Source organism: Anarhichas minor, unplaced genomic scaffold, assembly GCF_050575085.1.
Source record: "Anarhichas minor isolate MPS153535 unplaced genomic scaffold, ASM5057508v1 ptg000066l, whole genome shotgun sequence".
NCBI lineage: Eukaryota > Metazoa > Chordata > Actinopteri > Perciformes > Anarhichadidae > Anarhichas > Anarhichas minor.
This window is the reverse complement of record NW_027466512.1, coordinates 790,001-804,209: the sequence shown is the minus strand read 5'-3', so window position 1 is coordinate 804,209 and position 14,209 is coordinate 790,001. Positions and strand designations below refer to the sequence as shown.

The 14,209-nt window shown below is 44.4% G+C and overlaps 2 protein-coding genes across 2 annotated transcripts in view; one reads left to right on the top strand and one right to left on the bottom strand.

Moving 5' to 3' along the window:
• The first annotated feature begins 1,923 nt into the window (after positions 1-1,923).
• On the top strand, positions 1,924-5,714 carry LOC142934080 (gonadotropin-releasing hormone II receptor-like). The gene is made up of 3 exons (XM_076078470.1): positions 1,924-2,463; positions 3,661-3,862; positions 5,053-5,714. Exons 1-3 carry the CDS (start codon positions 1,924-1,926, stop codon positions 5,490-5,492), a joined length of 1,182 nt encoding a protein of 393 aa, XP_075934585.1. The 3' UTR covers positions 5,493-5,714.
• Positions 5,715-7,272: 1,558 nt separating this feature from the next.
• Positions 7,273-14,209, bottom strand: part of LOC142934045 (immunoglobulin superfamily DCC subclass member 3-like) — a 30,238-nt gene continuing 23,301 nt past the window's right edge. Inside the window, exons 7-17 of the mRNA XM_076078399.1 lie at positions 14,026-14,191; positions 13,575-13,825; positions 13,324-13,488; positions 12,977-13,165; positions 12,000-12,098; positions 11,771-11,903; positions 11,563-11,662; positions 10,800-10,869; positions 9,397-9,592; positions 8,053-8,215; positions 7,273-7,362 (exon numbers count right to left, since the gene is read on the bottom strand). Coding sequence (XP_075934514.1) covers positions 7,273-7,362; positions 8,053-8,215; positions 9,397-9,592; positions 10,800-10,869; positions 11,563-11,662; positions 11,771-11,903; positions 12,000-12,098; positions 12,977-13,165; positions 13,324-13,488; positions 13,575-13,825; positions 14,026-14,191 — 1,622 coding nt within the window. The remainder of the gene's footprint in view (positions 7,363-8,052; positions 8,216-9,396; positions 9,593-10,799; positions 10,870-11,562; positions 11,663-11,770; positions 11,904-11,999; positions 12,099-12,976; positions 13,166-13,323; positions 13,489-13,574; positions 13,826-14,025; positions 14,192-14,209) is intronic.

The following is a 14,209-nucleotide window of genomic DNA, read 5'->3' as shown; positions in this document are numbered from 1 at the left end:
ATTGTTCACGTCATTAAGAACTAATATTAAAGATAAGTATTAGACATGTTTTACTTCCTGTTTAGTTTAAAGATCTCTTTGGGTCATTATTGATCTCCTTAAAACAGTGAGGTTTATTCATTTTAATATAATAATATTTATATAATTATCACAATAAGGAGGCTCAGAAGGGGATTCTTTAACGTGATTGTGTGTGTGTGTGTGTGTGTGTGTGTGTGTGTGTGTGTGTGTGTGTGTGTGTGTGTGTATTGATCACATTGATAACTGATCAGTTTGGAAAAAATCGAATTGATTCTCTGTAGAAATAGAGTCTGAAATTAAAACCATATTGTAGACCTGATGAAGGTGATGATGATGAAGGTCTGTTACAGTTTTAACTTTAGATTTACAGATACGACTTACAAACAGCTTCCTGGTTTGTCACATGACTGACATTGACTTACGTTGACTTACGTTGACTTACATTGAATTACATTGACTTACATTGACTTACATTGAATTACATTGACTTAGGTTGCCTTAGGTTGAATTACATTGACTTACATTGAATTACATTGAATTACATTTACTTACATTGAATTACATTGAATTACATTGAATAACATTGACTTAGGTTGACTTACATTGAATTACATTGACTTAGGTTGAGTTACATTGAATTACATTGACTTACATTGACTTACATTGAATTACATTGAATTACATTGACTTACATTGACTTAGGTTGACTTACATTGACTTATGTTGAATTACATTGACTTACATTGACTTACATTGAATTACATTGACTTACATTGAATTACATTGACTTACATTGAATTACATTGAATAACATTGACTTACATTGAGAAAGAGACGTCTGTTACTTCACTTCCTGCATGAACATTTAAATATCTCTAATTTAAATCATCAGGTCCTAAAAGTAGTAAAGTGCACTAACATCCTTCATTCATGTGAATGAGAACAGGGCTGGGGGCGAGGCTAAAGGAAACGCTACTGAGCATGCTCAGTAGGACAATGATGAGGAAGATCAGAAACCAAAGTCGTGGAGTCATCGATCAATAACAAGCTGCTGGGGTATAAATCAGGTAGCAATCACAATGGTTTCATAATCAAGAGGCCTGCCCACAGTGTCAGCCAATCAGGGGAGGGGCCTGGAACTCTGCTGGTCTGCGGAGAGATGTGGAGGTTTCCACGGTGACATGAGCACACACACACACACACATGTCAGGTTACAGGTTACATAGAGCTTTCTGCAGTTATTCTTGGCAGCTGGATGTGTGTGTGTGTGTGTGTGACTATTACACACAATGTTTGTGTGAGTTATTACTAATTGATAAGTAATAACTTTGAGAAGGAATCCCATTCAATACAGCCCCATGTAGTTTGATTGATTGATTGTTTGATGGATTGTTTGTTTTATTGTTTGATTATTTGTTTGATTATTTGATTGATTGTTTGATTTATTTATTTATTTATTTATATATTGCCTCCCTCACCACACATTTTAAAGAAGATATTTATCTCAACTTTCAGTTTTTCAAACCCTTTTTCCTTCTGTGTGTTGTGGCCCCTCAGAGGTCTGGTGCGACCCCCCCCCAGAGGTCCAGACCCCCATGTTGACCACCAGTAAACCAGTAAACTCTGACAGCAGGTGTTTGATGTAAGCAGCATCACCTGCTGAGCCCTGATTGGACACCTGTAGACCACCTGTCTGTCTGCCTGTTTATCTACCAGCCAACGGTCCATCAGCTCTTATTGTGACGGAGACTTCCTGTCTGTGAGTGCTGATTAAAGATCAAAGATAAAAATTCTATTCAGAGAACCTGAGCTGTTACCATGGTGATGATTCACCCTGACCAATGACGGTCCTTTAAATTGTCCAAACACACAAACCCATTTCTTCTTCTTGTTCTCTGCAGGATGTCAGGTAACTGGTCCGTGGTGCAGCTGTCATCACTGGCTCCACCCACCAGCTATGTGGCCCCGCCCCCTCTCAACACGTCCCAGTTCCCGCCTCTCACGGACTGGGAGGCTCCCAGCTTCACCCGGTCCGCTCAGTTCCGTGTGGGAGCCACCTTCATCCTCTTCCTGTTCGCCGCCGGCAGTAACCTCGCCTTATTGGCCAGTGTGTGGTGTGGGCGTGGCCGGCGGCTGGCGTCTCACCTGCGGCCGCTGATGCTGAGCCTGGCGTCGGCCGACCTCATGATGACGTTCGTGGTGATGCCTCTGGACGCGGTGTGGAACGTGACGGTGCAGTGGTACGGAGGAGACGCTCTCTGTAAACTGCTGTGCTTCCTGAAGCTGTTCGCCATGCACGCCTCCGCCTTCATCCTCATGGTCATCAGCCTCGACCGCCAACACGCCATCCTGCACCCGCTGGACGCCCTGAGTGCTCACCGCAGGAACCGACTCATGCTACTGCTGGCCTGGAGCCTCAGCCTGCTGCTTGCATCACCACAGGTAACACATGACCAGAGGTAACACATGACCACAGGTAACACATGACCTCAGGTAACACATGACCACAGGTAACACATGACCACAGGTAACACATGACCTCAGGTAACACACGACCTCAGGTAACACATGACCACAGGTAACACACGACCTCAGGTAACACATGACCAGAGGTAACACATGACCACAGGTAACACATGACCTCAGGTAACACACGACCTCAGGTAACACATGACCAGAGGTAACACATGACCAGAGGTAACACACGACCTCAGGTAACACACGACCACAGGTAACACACGACCTCAGGTAACACACGACCACAGGTAACACACGACCTCAGGTAGCGCATGACAAGTAATAATTTGACTGATGACTAATGAACTTGAAGCTTAGATTTAAACAGGAACAGCTTCCTGTCTCAGTGTCAAGACCTTCACATAAAAGCAGCCTTCACAATATAGAAACAGAAGGATAGTATCGAGTTAGCAGTTCTGGAATATCAGTTGAACTAATCACAGTTTCAACCTGTATATTTATATATATACAGTATATATAAATATATATATTTATTTATATATATATATATATATATATACGTATATAAATATACATATATATTTTCTTTCTTTTCTTCTCCTGCTGCTCTTTGCATTTTCTCTTCTCATCTTTTAAATATTTCATCCAGCAGCTGAGAGCTTTACATGAGTCTTTAATATGAATCTCTAACATTAATATTTATGTTATGATAATCTGCTGAGCTGAAGGACAAACTGAAGGAGAAGAGATCAGTTTATCATTCTGTTTACAAAAGAGATCACATGATCTTTATTATCTTTATCATCATACTTATTGTCATGAAGTCGTTCTTCTCTGTGATCCAGCTGAAAGTTCCTCCGTCAGGTGACAGAAACATGAAATCCCTGCAGGAATGTTCTGGTTTCTGATGGAGAGATTAAAATGTGTGAAACCTCCTGCTGTTAGCTTGGGCTAACGGCTCCCCTTGGTTTCTACGAGGAATGCTCACAATGCTAAGAGGCACATGAGCTGGAAAACAGAACTGAAACAAACTGTTTCTCTAAATTTTAGCTGCAGAAACACTGTTTATTGATAAACTTGGTTTGTCAGAACTGATTGGAGCCTCTCGATGAGCTTCACCTGGACTCTACCTGAAGACTCCACCTGTCTGTCTCCCTCCAGCTGTTCATCTTCCGGGCGATCAGAGTCGAGGCCGTGGACTTCACTCAGTGTGCGACTCACGGCAGCTTCAGCCGCCGCTGGCAGGAAACGGTGTACAACATGTTCCACTTCACCACACTGTACGTCGTCCCCCTGCTGGTGATGAGCTGCTCTTACAGCCGCATCCTGCTGCACATCCACCTGCAGCACCTGAGAGACAAAGGTGAGACACACCTGTAACACATCTGTAACATACCTGTAACACCAGTAACACATCTGTAACATGCCTGTAACACATCAGTAACACATCTCAAACACACCTGTAACACACCTGTAACACCAGTAACACACCTGTAACATCAGTAACACATCTGTAACACACCTGTAACACACCTGTAACACCAGTAACACACCTGTAACACACCTGTAACACATCTGTAACACATCTGTAACATCAGTAACACACCTGTAACACACCTGTAACACCAGTAACATACCTGTAACACCAGTAACATACCTGTAACACCAGTAACACCAGTAACACATCTGTAACATACCTGTAACACACCTGTATCACACCTGTAACACACCTGTAACACACCTGTAACATACCAGTAACACACCTGTGACACATCTGTGACATATCTGTAACACCAGTAACACACCTGTAACACACCTGTAACATACCTGTAACACATCTGTAACACATCTGTGACACATCTGTGACATATCTGTAACACCATTAACACATCTGTAACACCATTAACACATCTGTGACACATCTGTGACACATCTGTGACACATCTGTAACATACCTGTAACATACCTGTGACACATCTGTAACACATCTGTGACACATCTGTGATACATCTGTAACACCATTAACACATCTGTAACACATCTGTAACACAGCTGTATCACACCTGTAACATACTTGTAACATACTTGTAACACACCTGTGACACATCTGTGACACATCTGTAACACCAGTAACATATCGGTAACACACCGGTAATACACCGGTAACACACCGGTAACATATCTGTGACACCAGTAACACACCAGTAACACACCAGTGACACACCTGTGACACACCTGTGACACACCAGTGACACACCTGTAACACATCTGTGACACACCTGTAATACCTGTAACACATCTGTAATACCTGTAACACATCTGTAACATACCTGTAACATACCTGTGACACACCTGTAACACACCGGTAACATACCTGTAACATACCTGTAACACCAGTAACACACCTGTAGCCTACTTGTATCGTACCTTTACATCATGCTGCACATTCATCGGCAGCACCTGAAAGCTAAGACACACCTGTAACACACCTGTAACACACTGACAGTGTGACATCACTAACGATGCCCCTCCCTCTCCCTTTCCCTGTCTCAGCAGGTGAGTCGTACCTGCGGCGCAGCGGCACCGACATCATCCCGAAAGCCCGGATGAAGACTCTGAAGATGACGGTGGTCATCGTCTTGTCCTTCGTGGTGTGCTGGACTCCGTACTACCTGCTGGGGATCTGGTACTGGTTCCAGCCCGACATGCTGCGCGTCACACCTGAGTACGTGCACCACGGCCTCTTCGTGTTCGGGAACCTGAACACCTGCTGCGACCCGGTGATCTACGGCTTCTACACGCCGTCCTTCAGGGCCGACCTCGCCGCGTGCTGCCGTGGCACGAAGAGCGACGCTTCGCCGAGATCTCCGGACCGACCGTCTGCCGGGCCGAGTCCTCGCAGCGCAGAGCAGAAGGCGGAGCCTGCCACCAACAACCAGGCAGGAGACTGCCACCGACCAATCAGAGAGCAGGAGTTAATGATGAAAACCTGAACTGGATCAGCTGAAGGTGGATCAGGACTCTGGAGTCTGGACAAAAAATCACTTCCTGCAGCTTTAAAAGGACGAAAACGTTTTTATTGTGATTCTGTTGGAAAGAGTTCAATTCATCTAGTTTTACAGTCTCACACACACACACACACACACACACACAGTCACATATACACACACACACAATCACACACAATCATAAACATACGATCACAGACACACAGTCACACACACACATAACAGCCAATCACAGCTGACCGACCTCACAAAGAGAAGAAAAAGCGGTCAAATACAATGGTGTCACATATTGATCGATGAGGTCAGAGCTGGTGAGCGAATCAGCAGCTGTGTTTGTTCTCCATCTGTTCCAGTTAAATATTTAGAATATTTATAAATGAATCTGTTCATAATAAATAGACAAATGAATAAACTGAGGTTGACATGATAGATATGAATCAATCATGGGACATTATTGAAGGTGTATGTGTTTCAGTTAGCGGTTAGCTTTGGATTTACTGGATTTACAGAGACTCTCTGTCGTCACCACAGGTCATAGGTGGTACTACACGACAGGACGCGGCTAGTTGGTTAGCATGCTAACGTCAGTAGATATCTCAACACTGTGACCTCATCACATTCTGATGGTGGTTCACTTATTGAATGTCTCACATTCTACACCTTCAAACTTAAAAACAAACAAATAATGAATTAATTAAAAAAATATATAGACACAAAAATTAAAACAATGTACATTAATTAGCTGAAACTAAACTTAAAAAAACCCTCTATTACCACTGGAGTTTTTTTATTTTATTTTAACACTTTTATTGAAGACAAACTTTGAATTTTCTTTGTTTTTAATGATGAATCAATAAATAACAAGACGTCTGTTTTCTATTCCAATTCAGTTTTATTTGGGTTTCATGTGTCGAAACATCAGAAAGGAGAACAGATAGTGAAACATTTCAAAACCACAGAAGAAGAAGCTCAAGTTAAACTCTTCAGCCGTAGATCTCTTCCTCACGTTTCGTCTGTTCGGTTCAACCGTTTAAAGCTTTGGGGTGCTTTTCATTTATTTATTTTTTAAATGACACTTTAATGAAAATAAAAGTTTTGAGAGAAAAGAAAATCAGAAACATTCTCATTGGTTCTAGCCTTCGGTCTCTACGTTCTCTACGTCTTAGTCTTAGTTTCTATGGCGTGTCGACAGGACGCCTGAATTAAACATCATAAAATATTACATCTGTGGCTCAGAAATCACTCGTATGTTTTATTATTAAATATGGCTCATTAGTGACTCAACCTTCAGCTGAAAATACGACATTTCTTAAATTCTACAAATTCACATCATTCAACTAACAAAAATAATCAGAAAAAGTAAAATGGTAATAATCATAATATTATTAGCAATAATAATAAAGAATTTAAACGCTCTTCTTCACACGTTTTCATTTTGGCAGAATTGTTCTCTAAAAATAAAACTGAAAAGAAGAAAGTTCTAGAAAAAGGAACAGCCAACATTATTTTTTATAAACATTTTAGTTTGTTTTATATTTTTAGAAACACTCTGAACACAGTGAGCCCAGAGATGAACACCATGAGACTGGACATGACTTAACGATACTCGTCAATCCAACTGAAGAGACTCAGTTTGACTTTTCGTCTCGTTGATCTGCTCACATTTATAATTCTACAAACGAGGTCTCTGGGTCTCAGAGTTTAAGGGTCTCAGGGTCTCAAAATCTAAGGGTCTCGGGGTCTAAGGGTCTCAGAGTCTTAGGGTCTAAGGGTCTCTGGGTCTATGGGTCTCTGAGTCTAAGGGTCTCAGGGTCTCTGAGTCTAAGGGTCTCTGGGTCTCTGAGTCTAAGGGTCTCTGGGTCTCAGGGTCTCTGGGGGTCAGGGTCTAAGGGTCTCTCGGTCTCAGGGTCTAAGGGTCTCAGGGCCTCTGGGTCTAATGGTCTCCTGGTCGAAGGGTCTCTGGTTCACTGTCAGACAGAAGCTATAAAGACATTCAACCATAAACTGAACACAAAGAACTGAGGTAATATTTCAGGTATTTTGGTCTCTATCATTCAGTTATTTGGTTCTTTTTTAAACTCATCTTGACACTCGGAGCTCTTCATCGTCACAATATATGAAAATATATATTCACTCCATTTCTTCCAAAGTATTAATCTGAAATATAAAAATGTGAAAGTGAGTATTTATTTTGGTTTTGTTTGTTCTTCGACTCTGGAAACAGGAAGCAGAGTGAAAACAAACAGTTTGAACAGAAATTGGTGAAAAACTATTATTATTATTTTTTATATCTTTGGACGTCGTTCAGCTTGTTTTTTTAAGAATATTTGGAAGTTTTGGCTGAAACTCTACAGAAAGCTGCTGTTCACCTACGAGAAACTTTAGAAATTACTTTCAGACATTATAAGACATTAGAGGTCAATTTAAAAATGGCCGACGAGGCCGCACACACTGGACAGGAAGTGGGCCACCTTCCGCCAAAATAAAACATCAAAAAACTTTCATTAAAAACTCGGGACAGAAAATGGGCCGAGACGTCCCGCACCGAGACGTCCACAGTGTCCACACTTTCCTGGATCACCTGTTTGTCTCTCAGGTGACGACTAAACTCCTCAGGTGGAGGTGAGGCGTCTCCATGAAGACCAGGACAGATGCTTCTGAGGGACACGCCCTTTGTTTCGGTTTGTTCTCCAAACAGCTCCAGTGAGCTTCAGGAAACGTGTTCAGCAGAGCACCTGGATCAGGTTTTTGTCTGTTGAAGGTCTAGACTTTGGTCCATTATTAAGCTCCAAAAGAAAACCTAGAAGCTAACAGCCCTGAAATATCAGTAGAATTAGGTAGTAAACAAACTCCCAGACCATTAAAGATAAGACTATGAACCGGGACCCAATGCTGCTCAAAGGTAACATCTGGGGTAAGACTTTGAGACCTGAAAGCTGGGATCTGGATCAGGTTTTTTGTTATTGAGTTCTAGAAGCTAATTTAGAAGCTAATAGTCTTGATTCCCGGATTGTTAAAGATAAGACCATGACCCGGGATCCTGTTGAAGGTCAGGACTATGGTCCGTTATGGGGCTCTAGAAGCTCATACCTGCATCCGCCAGAAGGTTTATAGGCTTTGGACCAGTTTGTTGGACCTCAAAAGTTAAGACACTGCCAGGATGAAAGAAGACTTCGTGCAGGTTCTTCTGCTGTAGAGGATCAGGACTATGGTCCACCCTCCAGAGGATTTTGGAACCCATATGGTCAGATCTGGAGCAGGTTTTGCACCTCAGACGGTTCGATCCAGGTTCATGGAGCTCAGAAGATGTTTTTTCTAATCTGAAACAGTTTTTTGGGGTCCTGAAAGCAGCACTGGAGGAAGCTGTTGGAGTCAGACAGGAAGTGTCCCTCATGAGTCAAACAAGAACACAAAGTCAAAGCTTCTCTTTGAGGAGGACTACGATGGGACGGTCCAGGGGTCAGGGGGAGCGACATTCGGAGTTCGTAGGGGTTTTGTGTGACGGTCCGGCACAGGACATCAGCATTGGTACAAAAAGGTAGACTAAGAGGCCCCAGAGGAGGCTTTTGGTTTTGAGGTAGGTTAGCTTGACCAGCATCAGGAGGCTAACGGTTGCCTGTAGCTCAGGCATTTGGCATTGAGCCTGAGGTATCTCTCTTTGGAGGTAAAGGGTTTGGTGGGGGAGTCAGAAGGAGGGAGGGAGGGAGGGAGGTAGAACAACCAGCTGACTGTCGGCTTCCTCTACATCCTGACCTGAGGCGAACTCGGCGACACAAACAAACACTAAAGGCTAAAGCAGCGCAGAGGAGAGTTCCTCCACAGTCACCCGCTGACCAGAGATATAATAAATCCCTTTGGTTCTGGGCTTCAGAGGACCGACGAACGACACCTGCTCAGGTAGTTCACCTGAACCCACCGCTGGATCCTCTGAGGACCCGGTCTGGTGAGACCGGTGGAAGGCCTCATCATCTCAGGATATTCGGCACCGACGGTGACAAAAACCCAAAAATGAACCCAAACTGAAGGACCAAAGGTTTTGGTTTCAACAGGAACCATCCGGGATGCCACGACGGTGACGTCAGCATCTGATACCACACGGGAACTGGATCACCGGATCACCGGCTTCAAGGTTCTGACAAACGGTTCTGATCTTTTTGTTTTAAAGATCGAATCAGAAGAATTCTGCTTTGGTTTCAGTCTGAAGACGAAAATATCATGAATTGGAATCAAAGGACGTGGACATCTATGAAGTATCTCGAGGTGTTGTGAAGTATCTCGAGGTGTTGTGAAGTATCTCCAGGTGTTGTGAAGTATCACCAGGTGTTGTGAAGTATCACCAGGTATTGTGAAGTATCTCCAGGTGTTGTGAAGTATCTCCAGGTGTTGTGAAGTATCACCAGGTATTGTGAAGTATCTCCAGGTGTTGTGAAGTATCTCCAGGTGTTGTGAAGTATCACCAGGTGTTGTGAAGTATCACCAGGTATTGTGAAGTATCTCCAGGTGTTGTGAAGTATCTCCAGGTGTTGTGAAGTATCTCCAGGTGTTGTGAAGTATCTCCAGGTGTTGTAAAGTATCTCGAGGTGTTGTGAAGTATCTCCAGGTGTTGTGAAGTATCACCAGGTGTTGTGAAGTATCACCAGGTATTGTGAAGTATCTCCAGGTGTTGTGAAGTATCTCCAGGTGTTGTGAAGTATCTCCAGGTGTTGTGAAGTATCTCCAGGTGTTGTAAAGTATCTCGAGGTGTTGTGAAGTATCTCCAGGTGTTGTGAAGTATCTCCAGGTGTTGTGAAGTATCTCCAGGTGTTGTGAAGTATCTCGAGGTGTTGTGAAGTATCTCCAGGTATTGTGAAGTATCTCCAGGTGTTGTGAAGTATCTCCAGGTGTTGTGAAGTATCTCCAGGTGTTGTGAAGTATCTCCAGGTGTTGTAAAGTATCTCGAGGTGTTGTGAAGTATCTGCAGGTGTTGTGAAGTATCTCCAGGTGTTGTGAAGTATCTCGAGGTGTTGTAAAGTATCTCCAGGTGTTGTGAAGTATCTCCAGGTGTTGTGAAGTATCTCGTTCCCTTGTGATATCAGATGCTCTCTGAAAGTTCCTCAGACAGACTCATCATCTCTCATCTCAATAATCTCAAAAATAAACTCTAATCTCAGTCATTCATAAAGGCTGAAGTGGCTGTAAGGCTGTCAGGAGGAGAGGAGGTGACCACAGGCTGGAGGAGAAAGAGGAGGAGGAGGAGGAGGAGCAGGAGGAGGAGGAGTTAGCAGTGTGTTTGTGTGATGTTTTATCCGGTGCCTGTGCCGGGCTGGACAGGTGGAGTCAGTTCAACCATGACCATCATTGGAGGAGGGGCGGAGTCACATCTCTGTGGGTGGAGCAGACAGGGACAATGTTACATGGTGAGGTGATGTCATGTGGACCAAACTACCAAAATAAGAGCACAGATTTTCTTCTAATGTAACGTCAATGAAAACTACGACAAAAAAGATTTGTTACATGTATAAAAAGGAAAACTAGTTTACACATTAGACATCACATGACTCTTCTCATAAGGTGCAAGTTATTACTCGTCAGCCTAGACACCAAATATTATACATTCACATCATAATCCATCCTGAGCTGAGTTCCAATTTAACAAAAAAAATGTAAACATAAAACCTTTAAGTTACTAGGGGGCTGCCCAGAACGGGGATCGAACCCAGAACCCGATTACAGGACATAAAACGTTAACAAATGCACTAATGAGACTAAAAGACTTTACTGAGAACAAGGCATCAGGATGTGTGTGTGTGTGTGTTCTTGTAGTTCTATCTTTGTGAGGACCCTTCTCTGAGCATGGACAGTTTGTCTCATCCTCACTTTTGGGACAACCCTTCAGGTGTCTGAGGGTTCAGACCTGGTTTAAGGTCCAACTCAGGTTGAGGTTTAGTTTAGGTCCTCACAAGTACAGAAGTACACTGTGTGTGTGTGTGTGTGTGTGTGTGTGTGTGTGTGTGTGTGTGTGTGTGTGTGTGTGTGTGTGTGTGTGTGTGTGTGTGTGTGTGTGTGTGTGTGTTACCTGGCTCAGCTCGATGCTCTCAGGTGTGTGACCTTTAGCACCTCTGACACCATTCAGAGTGGGCGGAGTCTCCCAGCTTGTTGACTTTCTGCAGAAGAAGCTGAACCCAGAACAGAGTGAGGATGATGACGATGATGATGATGATGGTGATGAAGGTGATGATGATGAATGGTGATGATGATGATGATGATGATGATGAAGGTCTTACCTGCGTCTGTATCCCAGCAGGATGAGCAGCAGGCAGCAGAGGATGCAGGCGAAGCCGCTGTGAACGCCGACCAGCAGAGCGGACATGGAGCCGTGGGACTGATCACAGTTACAGCTGGGACCAGTGGGACCAGCTGGTGGAGACAACAAGCAGGTTAAACTGGTTCCACTGGTTTGTTCACGGGTCACAGAGAGGTCAGAGGTCACGGTGAGGCTCCTACCTGCTGCACTGTTTCCTCCCTCAGACAGAGACACGAGACGGCGGTTGGCCGGACCGTCTCCGTTCCCGTTAAACGCCACCAGCTGGATCTCATAAACCGCTGCCGGCTCTGCAGGAAGAAAAACAAAACAGTCAAACAGGCTAACGACTAGCTTAGCATAAACACTGGAGGCAGGGTGAAACTGCAGCCTTAAAACAGCTAGCATACTCAATGTTGTTTATAGCTTGGTGTTGTTAGCTGGTTATTGGTAGCCGATGTTGTTACAGCTACATGTCCGATGCTAAGCTAGTTATTTTATTTTTTAGTCATATTTATCATATTATTTTTGTTTAGTTCTCAACTTATTCCAAGATGGCTACCCCACTGTTAGCCTCGTCCTCATACCTTTTAGAAAGTTAGCCACTGATGTTAAATATTTAGCATTAGCGACTGTTTGTTTATTTAGTTGACACTTCTGTCGTTCTTTTAAATCTAAATTCATTTTATTTGAGGTTGAAAGGAACATTTCTCCACTGGGCTGTTCGTTAATACACTGAACTTGTATTAGCATTATATCAAATGTTTAGCCTAGCTTAGCACAAAGAACTGGAAGCAGGGGAAAACTACTAATCTTCCAACAACCACAAAGTGTTCACCAGCGTTTTATTGTTTTTTATCATATTATGTTTGATGACATGCTAGCTTCAGGCTAATGTTTTAACTAGTTTTAATGTTGTAACTACCTATTAGGCTGTTAGTGAGACACAGTAACCATTATCCAGCTAAGTAAACATTAGCATAATAGCAACAAGCTAAATCAAATAGCTTGTAGTTGTTCACTGATCAGAAAAATGTAAAAGGAGACATTAGCAATTTAGCATTGGAGCTATTGGTTTGTTTGTTTGTTGCAGAATCTTGTTTACTACACCAGCTGACTGCTGGACTGGTTAGTTAACTAACTAACTGGATAACTAACTGTGAATTGTTGCAGTGTTCCTTTAACTGACCCAGGTGGGAGATGGTGTGGGTGTTGATGTGTCCCGGGAAGGTCTCCTGCCCGTGGACTTCTGGGTTGGAAACCCCACGGTACTCCAGTCTGAAGCCCTCCAGCTTCCCTGGCTTACTGGGCAGCTCCCAGTACACCTGCATGGCCGTCTGGTTCAGGACCTTAGTGAAGAAACTGGGAGAACTGGGAACTGTGGGACAGACAGAGACAGACTATTTACATGTAGAACGATATTTAAGGTGGACAGCGTCAAAGTGTTTAAGGTGGACAGATTTAAAGTGTTTAAGGTGGACAGTTTTTTAAGGTGGACATTGTTTTAATGTGGACATTGTTTTAAGGTGGACGTACCGCCCCCCTGTGTGGTGGCAGTGATGGCGTTGGACTGCTGGCTTCCTCCCAAAGCGGAGTAGGCCTTCAGGTAGACGGAGTAGGTGGTGGCTGCTTCCAGGTTCATGAACTCGTGTCTGAAGGTGGTCTTCCTGACGGCCTCCTGCAGCTCGGCACTGTCTGGCTCTGAAGAAGTCAGAGGTCAGAAGTCAGAGAGAACAACAAAAACAAAACAAGTCCTGCTGAACCTGGTCTCCTGTCAGGTCCCTTACCCCCCAGGCGTCTGATGTGCAGCACGTATCCTATGATCTGCTGGCTGACGTGTTCCGCTGGCTGGTCCCAGACCAGCTCCAGGCTGCTGGTGCTGAGGGCCGAGGCCTGGAGGCCGGTGGGGGCCTCGGGGAAGTCGGGCCCCTGGCTGATGGCGAGCCGGGCGCTGGCCTGGTTGGTGCCGGCGCTGTTCTCGGCGATGCACTGATAGATGGCCTCGTCCTGGGGGGTAATCCGGGTGATGGCCAGAGTCCTGCGGAGACAGAGAGCAGGATTCTTTCACATACCAGTCTCTAATCCGGTACGATACCGGCCTCTAGTCCGGTACGATACCTCCAATAACTACGATACCTCCTCCTCCTCCTCCTCCTCCTCCTCCTCCTCCTCCTCCTCCTCCTCCTCCTCCTCCTCACTGTCCTCAGCTGATGAACATGTGTGTGTTGATGTTCTCACGTGTTTCCGTTGGTGAGCTTCATGTTGCCGCTCGGTGTCAGTAGTTTCCCGTTCTTCAGCCAGATGAGATGCGGCTCTGGAGCTCCGGTAGCCGTGCAGCTGAAGACAGAGCTGCCACCTGCTGGTCTGGACACGGACTGAGGCCACTGCACGAACTCTGGAGGAGCTGCAGACACAAATCATC